Below are 14,664 nucleotides of genomic sequence, written 5' to 3'. Positions count from 1 at the left end.
GCATTTCATTTTGCATGTATCAGTAAGGTGGCTGATGATATAAATAATGATTGTAATGCAGTGTTGTGGACAAAATGTTTGCTTTCTGTGTTTGTGACTGCAGTTAAATTCCTGGTATCCGGCACCTGTGGGGATTGCTTGATGCTGGAGAAGTGAATTTACCGGTTACGTGACATTACATGATTGATGAACTAACCACTTGTGGGGGTTGGGGGGGGGGGGTGCATTTTAAACTCTATGATTTTTTAAAAATCTACCAGCATTTATTTTCCCCAATTTTTTTTTGTTTTATTTTTGCCAGTTGCTTAAATTTCAGATAACAGGGATTTTACTGTAATTGGTAACAGAATACTCAGCTTCATATTGAGCTAAATTTCTATAATGCAGGACATGTGACTAAAACTATTCTTACCCATATAGTTTTCAACCAATCTTTGTTTAGCTGTAGAATTGGAATGGGCATTAAGTTGCATATTTTTCAAACCTCAAAATATATTAAACAGAGGACATGGGAAACAAGAATTATTTTTCCATTGTCCTTTGATTTCCCATTTACCACTTGTGACTCCTCACCATTTTAATGCTCATATTCATACTGCTGCCAAGAATTCTGTGGAAGCTACTGAAATCACATTTGAGGGACACTAAATAATGGATGAAAACATTTCTTGATGATTTTGGACTTGTTTGTGCTATAAAGATGAAAAAAGCTCTGCTGTATTCTGAGATTTAAAAAAAAATAGAACTAGGAATGTACAATTAAGGGTTGATCAGACAGTGACCTCAATCACAATGGAAAGATGGCAGAATGATTAATTCATTATTTTGCTTTGGCACTTGCAAGAATAGAGAAGGTAAATGTAACATTGGATGTTCATAAATAGAGATTGTACCAAAAAAATGAAAAAGCATGTATTATAAACCAATCATATGTTGGATAAAGCCTTTCATATGGATCAGTTTTATTTGCATTCCAGGAAAGAAATAGCAGAGGCTTTTCTGCATAATTAGTTGTAATCTATTTCCACAAAATTGGTGGATAGTGAATGTTTTATACAGAGAAAATCTTGCTTGAACAATCTTATTTACTTTCTTTGAAGAAATATACAGACAACAATGGTAATATGGTAGAATTAATCTGAATTTTATAAATGGCCTTAAATAATGTTCCTAATAAATGAGATCAGAAAGTATCAGGTTAGGAAAACTAGGACAGTGAGATTATTTGCAGTGGAAGGAGGTTTTTAAAATTTTTAAAAATTTTTCACACTATGAACCATACTGACCAAAATACACACAAACATATTTGATGGTGCTCTATCATATGGGGACCCTTCCTGTTTACACTTAATGATAGTTTAAACTCCGCAATCAAAAACCTAGGTTTTATATTTTGTGGATTATTTATAAAATTGGGAATTGATGGGTGGTAGAAATAGATAAAAATGAAGAGGTCTGCAATAAATTACAGGGTGCAGTTTATAGACTTAATAAATGGCAAATAATTGTGAGGAAGAACATTTTAGTAGGAAAGAAAAGACAAGAATGTTTCTTGGAGTAAAACATGAAAGTCTGCAGACACTATGATTGCAGTAAAAATATAAAAATTATGGAGAAACTCAGCAAGTTTTGCAGCATCCACAAGAGGTAAATATATATATATATATATATATATATAAATAAAAAAACTATTGTTTCAGGTATGAGCAGAAAAACAGGCAGGCGTCTGAGTAAGAAGGCTGGGGGAGGAGGGAAGAAAGGGCAGAGGGAGGAGCACAAGCCAACAGGCAAAAGACCATCAATAATTGGACAGGGGTAGAAGAAAGGGAGAGAATTAATTGGGGAAGGAGACCTGAGAGGAAAGATGAAAATATTTCTTGGCATGTTCTCGACATGGTGCTGTGGAGGATCAAACTGATTGAGGTCAATTGTCGATAATTTTGCTAAATGATAATTAAGCATTCATAAGGCATTCCAGCCACAAGGGTCTATTTTTAGTCAGATAGAAATAAAAACTGAACCTTGCATGAAACTTGTATCTAACTTTGGTGGGACAATACTTAGAGTATTGTTAACATTGATATTAAAACATTTAGATAAAAGTGTTGGAAAGAATTTGGATAATATTTCTGAAGATTAGATAGCAGAAAAGGAAAAGGTGAGCAGACTGGGATGCTTGAGGAAAGACAGTCAAGGTTTTGAAAATTATGACAAACTTTGATAGCACGTAACTGAAGGTCATCAACACAGAATAGTAACTGAAAAATTGCACAGGGAATTTGGATGGAAGTTATTTTCTCAAGTAGTGGAGAGAATATTGAGCTCTATTATAGAGGTAACTGATAAATTCTGATGAGGACAGACAGGAGGCTTAAGTAGCATATCAGCACCCATATGGGCAGTTATGGCACAAAGGCTTGTTTATATATACCCTGCATAATCCATTTCTCTTCTGGTGTTCAGCATAGATTATTGTTTTTACAGAAAGCATACTGAATTCTATTTTGTCATGCCAGTCATACAGTTAGCATATATCTAATTTGGGTTTTTTCTTCAGAATGAAGGTGAAGTTGGAATAATTGAAAGTATTTCATTGAAAAATTTTATGTGCCATGCTTGCCTTGGACCCTTTAAGTTTGGACCCAATGTGAATTTTGTGGTTGGAAACAATGGAAGTAAGTATTGACAGCTGTGGCGGAATTTAAGACTTTTCATCAGTTACATAATAGATAAATATTCATTATCAGAAATGTTTGAAAAATAATATACTTGTATTTTCTGTCTACAAAGCCTCATTTCTGTTGTATTTTTTGAAACAGTACTCTATGATTTCAACATTTTTTTAACATAAACTGATAATGTTAGCTTGTTTTACTGCCATTACCTCTTGGTGATAGCTCTATTTAAAGTTCCAGCTCCCATGCTCAATCATTTCTATTACTGCATCATAGCATTTTTTGGGGGGGGGGGAGTGAGGGGAGGCCATTTAGCTTATCTAACTTGTACAACTGTTTTTTAAACTTTATTTATTTGTTCAAAAAACAAATAATATATGACATATACAGCAATTAAACATGAACGTTTTTTTAATAAATATAGAAAAAAGAAAAGAAAAGAACCCCCCCTTCATCCAACTCTCTTAAGGAGAGCCATAAAAAAAGAAAAAAAGAAAGAATATTAAAAAAAAGAATTAAATATACATATTAAAATCTAATCAATATAAATTGAAATGTAAATATTCAGAGTAAAACAGCCATTTATTAATTAAAAAATTATAATTAACATATGTAATTTTTCCATTATTAAACAATATTTCATCTCATTGTGCCATCTATTAATATCGATCATAATTGTATCTTTCCATGTTGCAATACAATTTTTTCGCTACGGATAAAGCTAAATATATAAAAGCAAGCTGGAATTTATCTAATCCCAAACCTTTCAGAGGTTGCCATCTACCCAATAAAAATACTGTTGGATCTAAAACTATTTTAATCTTATACAGATATTCTAAAAACAATTGAATTTTCTTCCAAAAAGATTGTATATGTATACATAACCAAACAGCATGAAAAAATGTTCCAACTGTATCACCACATCTAAAACCTTGTTTTTTTTATTTTTTCAGGTGTCAAATATAATTGATGTAAAAAATTGTAATTAATCATTGCATAATGTGCATTTATCAATCAAGTTACACTATCATAACAGATATGTAACCAATTCTCTTCAGAAAAAATAAAACCAATATCTGCTTCCCATTTAATTTTAGATCTATCCCAACCCTTTTTATCCATACCATTCTGTAATATTTGATACATAAATGAAATATAACCCTTCTCTGGTACCTTTATAAGAAAAGTCTCAAATTTAGTCATTTTAGGTAAAATCATATCTCTACCAAACATACATTTTACCAAAGATCGAATTTGATAATAAAGAAATGAAGAATTCTTATCAATACCAAAATCTTCCTTCACCTGATTAAAAGACAAAAACTTACCCTCTTTAAAACAATCTCCCAAATTTTTCACACCTTTAAATCTCCAATGCAATAAACTTTGATTATGTATTGAAAAACGAATAAGTTGATTATTATACAACAGAGTCAAAGCCAATAATTTACTCCAAGAGCCTATCATTTTATTTTTCTTTATCCATAACTTCAGTAAATGTTTTAGTACAGGCACATTATATTGTTGTAACAAATTTATATTCCACCTAAACAAAAATTGATGTATTTCAAATTCAGAAATATTTGTCATCTCAATTTTAGCCCAACTAGGAGGCCGTACCAAATCCATCAATGAACTAATAAATTTAAGTTGGGCTGCCTCATAATAATTTTGAAAATGTGGTAAACATAATCCCCCTAACTCATATTTCCAAGTTAATTTATTCCAAGCTACTCTCGAAAATTTACCCCTCCATAAAAACTCCCTAACCATTTTATTTAAATCTCGAAAAAAAATTTTATCAAGTAAATACAGAATAGATTGAAACAAATATTGTATATGCGGAAAGATATTCATCTTAATTGTATTTATCCTTCCCATTAAATTAATAGTTAAATCTTTCAATTTAATCAAATCAGTTTTAATTTTTGTCATTAGCAGAGCATAATTTAATTTATATAAAGATTGATAATTAACATTCAAAATTATACCCAAATATTTAATTCAATCAGTCCACTTCAAATTAATAATATTCTTATAAACTGAATAATCTCCTTCACTTACTGGTAATATTTCACTTTTTTCCCAATTAACTTTATATCCAGAAAGACATCCATATTGTATTAAACATTCCTTCAAATGCAAAAGTGACTGAGCTGAGTATTAAATACACCAATACATCGTCAGCAAATAAATTAATTTTATACTCCTCATCTAAAACTTTCATACCTTGTATCTGTGTATTTTGTCTTATCAACTGTGCTAAAGGTTCAATCACTAACGCAAACAAAGCTGGTGATAAAGGACAACCTTGACGAGTTGATCGAGTTAACTTAAAAGATTCTGAAATCAAACCATTTGTCAATACTCTAGCTACCGGTTTACTATAATAGAGCCCTAATCCAACCAATAAAAGAAGGACCAAACTTAAATTTCTCCAAAACTTTAAACAAAAAATTCCATTCAGCTCTATCAAATGCTCTTTCTGCATCTAAGGATATTACCATCAGATGATCTAAAGATTGTCGAAATCTATTAATCAAACTAATCACTCGCAAAATGTTGTCTGAAGCATATCTATTCTTGATAAAACCTGTTTGATCAATATGAATCAACTTTGGTAAAATTTAGCCAATCTATTCGCTAATATTTTAGCTATTTTATAATCTACATTTAACAATGAAATTGGTCTATATGAAGATACTTTCAAAGGATCTCTACCTTTTTTAGGAATTACTGTAATTAAAGCACTAGAACAAGACTCAGGTAATTCATAATGTTCTCCAACTTGACGTAATACATCCCCAAACACTGTAGATAAATCATCATTAAAAATTTTATAAAATTCAACCGAAAATCCATCATCACCAGGCGATTTACCGTTCGGCATTTCCAGCATAGCCATTTAATTTCCGAATCAGTAAATGGTTCTTCTAACTCCTGTGTATCTCCATCCTCTAATATCGGTAAATTCAACTGTGATTTAAAAAAAAATCAATCTATCCAGTTTCCTGTTTTCCTTCAGATGTATATAACTTTTTATAAAATGAATAAAACTTATTATTAATCTCACGATGTTTATAAGTAATAAGAGAATTCCGTCTAACAGCATTAATAATCCTCGATATCTGTTCTTTCTGTAATTGCCACGCCAATACCTTATGTGCTTTCTCTCCCCATTCGTAATACCGTTGTTTAGTTCTATTAATCACACATTCAAATTGAAAAGATTGCAAAGTATTATATTTCAGTTTCAGCCTAGATAATTCTATTTTCTGATATTCTGTAGCATCTTTCTGAAATTCCTTTTCTAACTCATCGATCTCTTTCTCTAATTCAAGACTGATTGAATCGATTTGTTTATATTTTAGAAGTATAACTAATTATTTGTCCTCTCAAATAGGCTTTCATAGCATCCCATAATACAAACTTACTTTGAACAGAATTAGAATTTTCCTTCAAAAAAATATTTATTTTTTTCAAAAAAATCAATAAATTCCATATTTTTAACCACATTGTATTAAATCTCCAACGATAAGCTATTTGAATTTTCTCAGAAGTCTCATATCTAAAATATAACAGAGAATGATCTGAAATCACCTTACTTTTATATTCCACTTGTTGTATTTTCCCTTGTAAATGTGCCGATACTAAAAAGAAGTAAATCCTTGAAAACGATTCATGTCTAGATGAATAAAAGGTAAAATCTTTCTCTGTCGGATTAAGACGTCTCCAAATATCTACTAAATTAAGATCTTTCAGCAACGCTTGGACCTGAACTGCAATCTTGGATTTTTTAACTTTCTTCGGAGATTTATCTAATAAAGGTTACAAAAAACAATTAAAATTACCACCAACTAAAATATTATCATTAACCTGATCTAAACATAAAATGCATCTGAAATAAATACTTCATCATCTGCATTTGGAGCATAAATATTAAGTAAAGTCCAAAATTCACTAAAAATCTTACAATTCAATTTAAGAATACATCCTGCCTTTTCCTCCATTGATTGTAATTCAAAAGATAAATTTTTATGTATTAAAATCGCTATACCATTAGCTCTAGAATTAAATGAAGAAGAATATCCATGCCCAACCCGGTCCCTTTTTAATTTCATGCTTTCCTTCACATTCAAATGTGTTTCTTGTAAAAAGGCAATATCAATTTTCATTTTCTTGATATATGCCAAGACTTACTTACGTTTAATCGGACTATTTAATCCTCGAACATTAAAAGTAGCAAACCTCAACTTTGACATATCTACTGTTATTACTAAATACCAATAATACCTTTATATAAAAACTCATCAACATATATCGGCCCTCCGATTTAAAAAAAAAAAATCTCAAATTAAAAACTTAAAAAAAATAAAGTAAAAAAAAAAAAGGGAAAACCCCTCCCCCCAAAAAAAAAACTACCAAAAGGTAGTAATCCCCTGAACAAAAATTGGGTGTGGGTCACCCACCAATGGCTGATGACTAATAAAGAACTTCGTGCAAATCTCTCCCTCCCCAGCCAAACAGTCAGTATCATCAAAATATCATAATAACATAAGAAACAATAGAATAAGAAAATTCTTCTTTTCACCCAGAAGATTCCAATTTCGAAGTTCCCATTTCAGAAGGAGGTAGACTCTTTCCATTCCCGTTTTTCCCTTTTCCATTTCCAGAGCAACCAGATTTTTCTTTAGGAGATCATGATGGACTACGTCTTTGTCCTCTTGTATCTGGCAATGAATCAGCAAAAATTATTGCTTTACGATCAGTTTCAAAAAAACGAAATTGATAGTCTCCATAAAACACCTTCAACACTGCAGGGTAACGAAAAGTAGACTTATAACCTTTACGCCACAAAGCTTCTTTCACTGGATTAAATCGACGTCGACATTGAATGACATCTTGACTCAGATCAGGATTAAATAAAAAGACTCTGCTATTCTGAATCAATAATGGGGTTTGTCGTTTTCTCGCATTTTGTACTGCAAGTCGAAGTATTGCTTCTCTATCCAAATAACTCAAACATCGAATTATTACCCGTCTCGGTGGTTGACCAGCTGAGAGTGTTCTTCTTAAAGCTCTATGGGCTCTTTCCAGTGCCAATCCCCCAGAGAAAAATTCTTGACCTAATATTTGCAGAATCCAGTCTTTAAAGAAACGAAGACAATCTTGTCCTTCTATACCTTCTGGCAAACCAACAATTTTCACATTATTCCTTCTGCTTTGATTCTGCAAATAATCTATTTTTCTTTCTAGCTCCTTCTCACGTTCTCCTAATTCTAAGACTGATTTTTCCACCTTCAACACTTTTTCTGTTAGAAGTTGCTTGTTGTTTACAGTCCAAAAAAGCAGTCTGAAATTTTTTTAATTCTTCATAAGATGCATCCACACGTGTCTTAACCATATTTAATTCTGAACTTATACCAGCATTCGTATGAACCATTTCATTCATTTGAGATGTCAACAAATCCATTCCAGATTTTATAATAGCTTGATTAATTGCATTCAATTGCATACACTGTGATTCAGTAAAGCTCAGCTCTGCTCTCTCTGACATAGTGGCAGAACAAGGTAACTGCAGCTCCTGCTGCAACTCAACAGAAGGCATTTTAAAAGTTTTACTGTGGGTCTGGACTCCCAGCCGATGGCACCCCGACTTCCTCAGGGGGTCACCGCTGGTCTCTCCCCCCCCCCCCCTCCGGTATCTCGTTGTTTTTTCATCAGTTCACGAAGGAAAATGATTTCTTCAGATTGAAATGCTACCTGATGCATTTCCAACAATGGAGTCGTCTTCCTGCGTGCTCCCTCCATTGAAATCGAAAGGCTTTCCAAATCGGGGTCCACTTCTTGGGAACACGCACATTCTTCCAGAGAACGGGTAATTCCACTGCCATCCTTCATTTGGTGAGCAATAGATTTTTTTTTCAGCCCCCACTGGAGATCTTTGGGGTTTAGACAATGAAGAGATTGAGCCTGGGGCTGTATCAAGTAGTCTAGGCCCCAAATCTTCAGCACTTCGAAAATGTATCTTCTTTTGAACAAGTTTAGTCTTTTTACCATTAGTGGCCATAATAATTCCTTAATACTTTAAACAAAAATTTTAAAAGTTTAAACTTGAAAACAAAGGGTTAAAAAAACGGGTATTTAAAAGTCTGGCCAGAGAGTTTGAGATTGCACGTATAGACTCTACGCCATCTTGCCACGCCCCCACTTGTACAACTCTGAAAGAGAGCCTGTTATCCCCACTTATTCATTTTTTTTCCAAGTGATTATCTTTTTTAAAAAGAAACACAATTATGTATTTAATTTCCTTTTGAATACCACCCAGTTAGCAACCTATTGGACCACCCATTCTAAATGCAAGCCACATTGAAAAAATATTTTTACTGTTCTAAAAACAAGACAAGATGCATCATTGTGCACCTTTTCCCACTGTTACCTTTCCTTCATAGTGAACTGTTTGATATTACTCAATGGACTGTGTGTGCATTCATTTTTTTGCTGTGATGATTAGGCCTCTATGCTTGATTGGTTTAAGAGATGCCAAATTAGTCATTTATATTTTAAACCCTAGGTAGGTGACATTGAGCTCTATCACTTTATCTTCTGTCTAATGCCCATTAGAATATCTTTTTTCTTTCTAATTACCAGCCAACACTCCAGGTTGTTAAACATTCTTCCCTTTAAACACCACTGATAGAGTATCAGAAATGCATGGCTTTTTCTTTTTAATATTTTTATTGAGATTAACATAATAAGCATACATAAAAATGACGATTACATAATTAATCAATTTTGTGCAAGCAAATACATACAAGGGAGAGGAAAAAATGCATAAGTCAGAAAATGTTCCTGTCTATCTTAATAGTTACTTGCAATAATTCAATCTAGTAATAAACATAATGAAAGCAACCATGTCAGACCCATTATTAGACTGTAATATTAAAATAATAAGGATTAATAAAGAAAAAACCTAAAGGATTAAACTAATCTAATCCCCTCCCTCTAATCAAAGTTACCTTTGAGAAGAAAAATTTATCAATAATGATGTGGAATCATTGGTGACCTCTGGAGAACTGATAAAAAAATTATTGGAACGAATAATACTTATTGACTCTTCCAATTGTAAAATAAAGTTCTAATAATGGGCCCCATAACTTCATAAATTAAAACTTTCTATCATTTCTATATTACATCCTATAACCACTGCATATGAGTAGGGGATGCATCTCCTTTCCATTTCAATAAAATAGCACATCTGATTATCAATGTAGTAAAAAGCTAAGACTTTTTCTTGAGATGCCGATAAGGTTTATCTGAATCACAAGAAAAACCAAATAGAGCAATTAACGGACAGGATTCCAAGTTAATCTTGAAAATTGTTGATAGAGTTTGAATAATATCTTTCCAGAATCTCTCTAAATTTGGGAATTCTCAGAACATATGAATCAGAGAGGTTTAAAATTTTTTGCATTTCTCACAAAAAGAATCAAGGTCTGCATAAAATGAGAGATAATTTAACTTTTGACATATAAATTCTGTGCGCACCTTAAATTGTAATAAGCAGTATCTTGTACAAAATGTGGAATTATTAATCAAGCTGAGAGTAGAGTATCAATCTTCATCTGAAAAAGTTATTTTTGTTTGTCACCCAATCTCTTTCAATCCCAGCCATTGGGATTTAAATCCAGTAAATTTAACTCCAGTAAATTATTATAAATACATGCTATTAATCCACCATGTATAAATAAAGCCTATTCAAAAAACTACCTTAAATAGAGGATTATACTTCCAGATTTTAGATTATACTATTGGCGATTAATATATGTAATTTACTTTTATTATTACATTTGGACAAATCAGTGAATCACCCTTCCTGGGTAGAAATGGAATGATAGTTTACTAAAAAAAAACCTCGATGTTGGTAATTTTAGGATCCTTCTTACCATTTTCCTTATCCAAATTAACAAATAATCCATTGATGAAAAATAGGTTGAGAATTAGGGCTCGGTTTAGGAAATTCTTTGGAATTAAAGGTTTTTCACTAGCTCGTCCAATTAGAGATAAACATCTATTTCATCTGTCTTTGTTAGATGCAGGTTTCAAGAAATGGCAGAGACAAAGTATGCAAAGTTTCAAGGATTTTATTTTATTCAAAGTAATTTTGCTTCTTTTGAAAAATTATCAGCTAAAATTAATCTTTCCAATTAGCCTTTTTTTTGATATTTACAAATTAGGCATTTTGTTCAGCCCAACCTTTCAAATTGTCTAATATTAAGACTCTTGATCTGCTTTTAAGATACGATTTTATTTTCATGGAGGGTTAATAGCAGAAATGCATGGCAATTTTTGTTTTAATGAACTATTATTTCTACTTGATCTTCAAAAGGTCAATTGCTATTTAATTATGTACCTTCAGTTTGTTTCTTGCAGGTACAACTTTACTTGGCAATATGCTTGCAGGATTATGAAATAGTTCTGGAACAAAAAAGAGCAAGATTGATGTGTAAGAGTCTTTTTTTAAATTTGTCCATAGGTGGAAAGAGTGCCGTATTAACAGCCCTTATTGTTGGACTTGGTGGGAAAGCTACTGCCACAAATAGGGGAAACTCCATAAAAGGATTTGTAAAAAGTGGTCAAAAGTAAGTATTCATTTTACGTGTGTGTGATGGTCGCTTATTTTCTATAGCATTTTTCTCTCAAAGAGCTGTTCTGATCAAATAGACACTTAAAAATAAAGATCAGGTCTATAGCAATGCCAGTTCTTTATGTATGCATTTCTAAAATGTAGCAAGACAATTTACTTATTGTACAGCTCTCTGGAATTTGAGCAATTGCATCATCATGCAGTCAAATTCAAAAAAGTTTCATCCTTCACTTTGATGTGTGTGACATTTCTTGGGCATTAGCTTCCTAGGGCTGAGCTGCAGCTTTTAAAATGTAAATGTTTCTTCCACAAAATCTACTTGTCAATGACCATAGGTTTTGCAATGACATAAGGAATCACTGATTCAAATTTTAATTTTATCACCATTTAAGTACTTGCTATATTCTAGATTTGGCATGAATGATGTATCCCTGGAAAATTGCTTGATAATTTGCATTTTTAGTTTTGTGGTCTTGGAACCCTATTTAAAACTTCAATTCATTTGGATAAAATAATTCAATTATGTAAGTAGTTAAATTAAAGAAAGAAAAAAACATTAAATTCCAAAAAATTGGGTCACAAAAAGTGACGTTAATATCTAACTTTTACTTCCAGTTCTGCAGATATTTCGATAACTTTAAGAAACAGAGGACCTGATGCATTTAAACCTGATAAATATGGGGAGGCTGTCATAGTGGAACAACGAATTTCTGGGGATGGAATAAGACAATACAGATTGAAAAGTCAATCAGGTAAAATATTTTTGTTTTCATGTCATTTTTTTTGGGATGTGGGCATTGTTATTGTCCACCCCAAATCATCTTTGAAGAAGACTGGTAATCAATCTTTGAGAAATTATGGATGCCACCTATGAAATTAACTCCACAATGCGGTTTGGAGGCAAGTTCAAGGATTTTAACTGACTAACAATGATGGAAGGGCAATGCATTTCTTTGTAAGAATGTTGAGGAGGAACCTGCACTGGGTGATATTCCCATTTGCCTGCTGTCCTTGGTGTTCTTAATGGGAGGAGTTGCAAGGAGGGGGTGATATTTGAATCATTCTGCTACATTTTATTGATTGTTTACAATGGTAGTGGCATACACCACTGGTGGATGTGTTTTATAATTTGAAGGTTGACTGGTAGAATAGGAAACTGCATTAGGAATGGCAGAAGACCAGCAATATCTTTACATAATCAATGCATAATTTTTCATGCACAAACCCTACAGGAAAAGTGGTTCAAATTTGGATAACAAAAAAAAGTGAAGGTTGAAGTCAAGGAAAAGGTTTATAATTTTAGTTTGAGGAGTGAAAAAATGTCAAAATTTGGCAAATGAAGGTCAAGAAATTGATAAGGATATGTAAAGTAGGATGTGAGCAATCTTATGAGAAACAAAGACATGCGATGTAAAGGTTTCTGTAAGTTTGTTAAGTATTGGGCTTGGAACAAGAAAAATGGTGTTATTGAAACCTATCAAATTATTGAGGCATATGACATGTTAGATCCTGGGCTTCCGTTTCCCTGGTTGGGAGGGGGTGGGGGTGTGGTCATGGTATTACAAATAGAGTTCAATCATTTTGACCCAGGAGATGGTAAATCAATGGAATTCTCTGCCCCAGATGGTTCTGGTATCTTAGTTGTTGAATGTATCGAAAGTGACAATCTGTAATTTTTTAAAAAATATTATGAGAATCAAAGCCTTTGAACATATAAATGAGGAGCTGAACTCAGCAACTCAGGCCCTCATGTTTATTTTAGAACATTACAGCACACTACAGGCCCTTTGGCTCACGATGTGTTGACTGATATAAACCTACTCAACAAATTAAACCTTCCCTACCTTACACTCATAACCCTCTATTTTACTTGCATTATGTGCCTATCTAAGAGTCTTTTAAAAGTACCAACCTCACCATCACCTCTAGCAATGCATACCAAATCCCCACTACTTTCTGTGTGGGGGGGGGAAAAAACTTCCCCTTGACATCTCCTCTAAACTTTCTCCCCTCACTCTGTATAGATGTCCTCTGATGTTTGCTACTCTCCACCTGGAAAAAAAAAAGGAGCTTGATGTCCATCTTATTTGTGCCTCTCATAATCTTGCAGATCTCTGTTGAGTCACCTCTCATCCTTCATTATTCCAAAGAGAAAAGCTCTGTTAATCTTGTCTCATAAGACACATTCTGCAATCCAGGTATCATCCTGGTAAATCTCCTGTGCATCCTCTTCATTAGTTTCCACATACTTCCTATAGAGGCAATCAGAACTGAGCACAATATTCCAAGTAGGAATTCAATAAAATGGTGGCTGCAACCTCAACCCTGCAATCCTACCTACTCTTAGTGTTCTTTCACATGCCACTCTTTCCCCCTCTCCCCCCACCCCCCACCCCAATCTTGTCCAATCTATTAAACTTGGTCTTAAATATTTTCAAGTATTTTGCTTCCAGTTCTCTTGTATTCTTCCATGAATGAGGAAAACAATGTCAAGTGGTTTCTGGAATTCTGACTATAGTACATCCACTTCTTTCCCTTCATCCACAGCATGTGGTACTGCATTTAAAAACTTCAGTAGGTTGCTCAAACATGCCAGTTTTACTTTCCTGCTCTTTGTTTCTCTTTTCAAAAAGAATGATTACAATTAATACAAAAAGTGGCGGCGAGGTAAAAGAGCGTCAGTGTGGAATAGGGGGTAAATAAATAGTCAGCTTCTGTTTATAACAATTTTATGCTTCATCCTGGATGATTTTGAGCATGTATGTTGTTCGAACTGCATTCATCTGGGCAAGATGGCGAATATTTGTCTATGTCTTGATTCAATCACAAAGTCTATGGCAAGTCTGGCTTTATTCCATTCTTGCTGTCAAGTAACAATAATGATACAAATGAGTGGTTAGCTAACTGAGGCATCTAAGTATTAACCACATTTCTGGAGTCATATACAAGCTATGCTGGTCAAGGATGGTATATTTCCTGCCCATAATTATATCTGTAGATTTTTAACGCAGGTCTTCGGGTTACAAGTCCGATACTATGCCACAACTATACTTTCTGGTAAATAAATGTCAATAAATTTAGAAGTTGCCAGTGATAATTATAAACTTGAATGAATACAAATAGGATACTTACAATTTAGTCTTATTTCCTGTTAAAGTACTACACTGAAACCTCGTTAGAACTCGATTCGTTAATCTGCGGAATCGCTTATAGCATGGGTGTCTGTGGACCCCAAACTTTGCAAATTTTGAAAGATAGATGGATGGAAAAATTATGGGTTTAACAGATTATTGATATGCGTTTTGCCCTCAGAATCAGTTTCTTTGATCAAGATGACAAAGG

General features: G+C 33.1%; 1 protein-coding gene across 9 annotated transcripts in view; it reads left to right on the top strand.

Moving 5' to 3' along the window:
• Window positions 1–14,664, top strand: part of LOC138736598 (structural maintenance of chromosomes protein 6-like) — a 114,029-nt gene that overhangs the window by 20,420 nt on the left and 78,945 nt on the right. For all 9 annotated transcript variants that reach the window (XR_011340427.1, XR_011340428.1, XM_069886370.1 and 6 more), the window contains exons 4-6: window positions 2,558–2,675; window positions 11,212–11,317; window positions 11,938–12,074. Coding sequence is in view for 7 of the 9 variants with exons in the window: in XM_069886370.1 (XP_069742471.1) it covers window positions 2,558–2,675; window positions 11,212–11,317; window positions 11,938–12,074 (361 nt within the window). In the remaining 2 variants the exon portion in view is untranslated. The remainder of the gene's footprint in view (window positions 1–2,557; window positions 2,676–11,211; window positions 11,318–11,937; window positions 12,075–14,664) is intronic.

This window comes from Narcine bancroftii, chromosome 6 (assembly GCF_036971445.1).
Source record: "Narcine bancroftii isolate sNarBan1 chromosome 6, sNarBan1.hap1, whole genome shotgun sequence".
In the NCBI taxonomy this organism is placed as follows: Eukaryota; Metazoa; Chordata; class Chondrichthyes; order Torpediniformes; family Narcinidae; genus Narcine; species Narcine bancroftii.
This window is presented reverse-complemented; position numbering and strand designations above follow the sequence as displayed.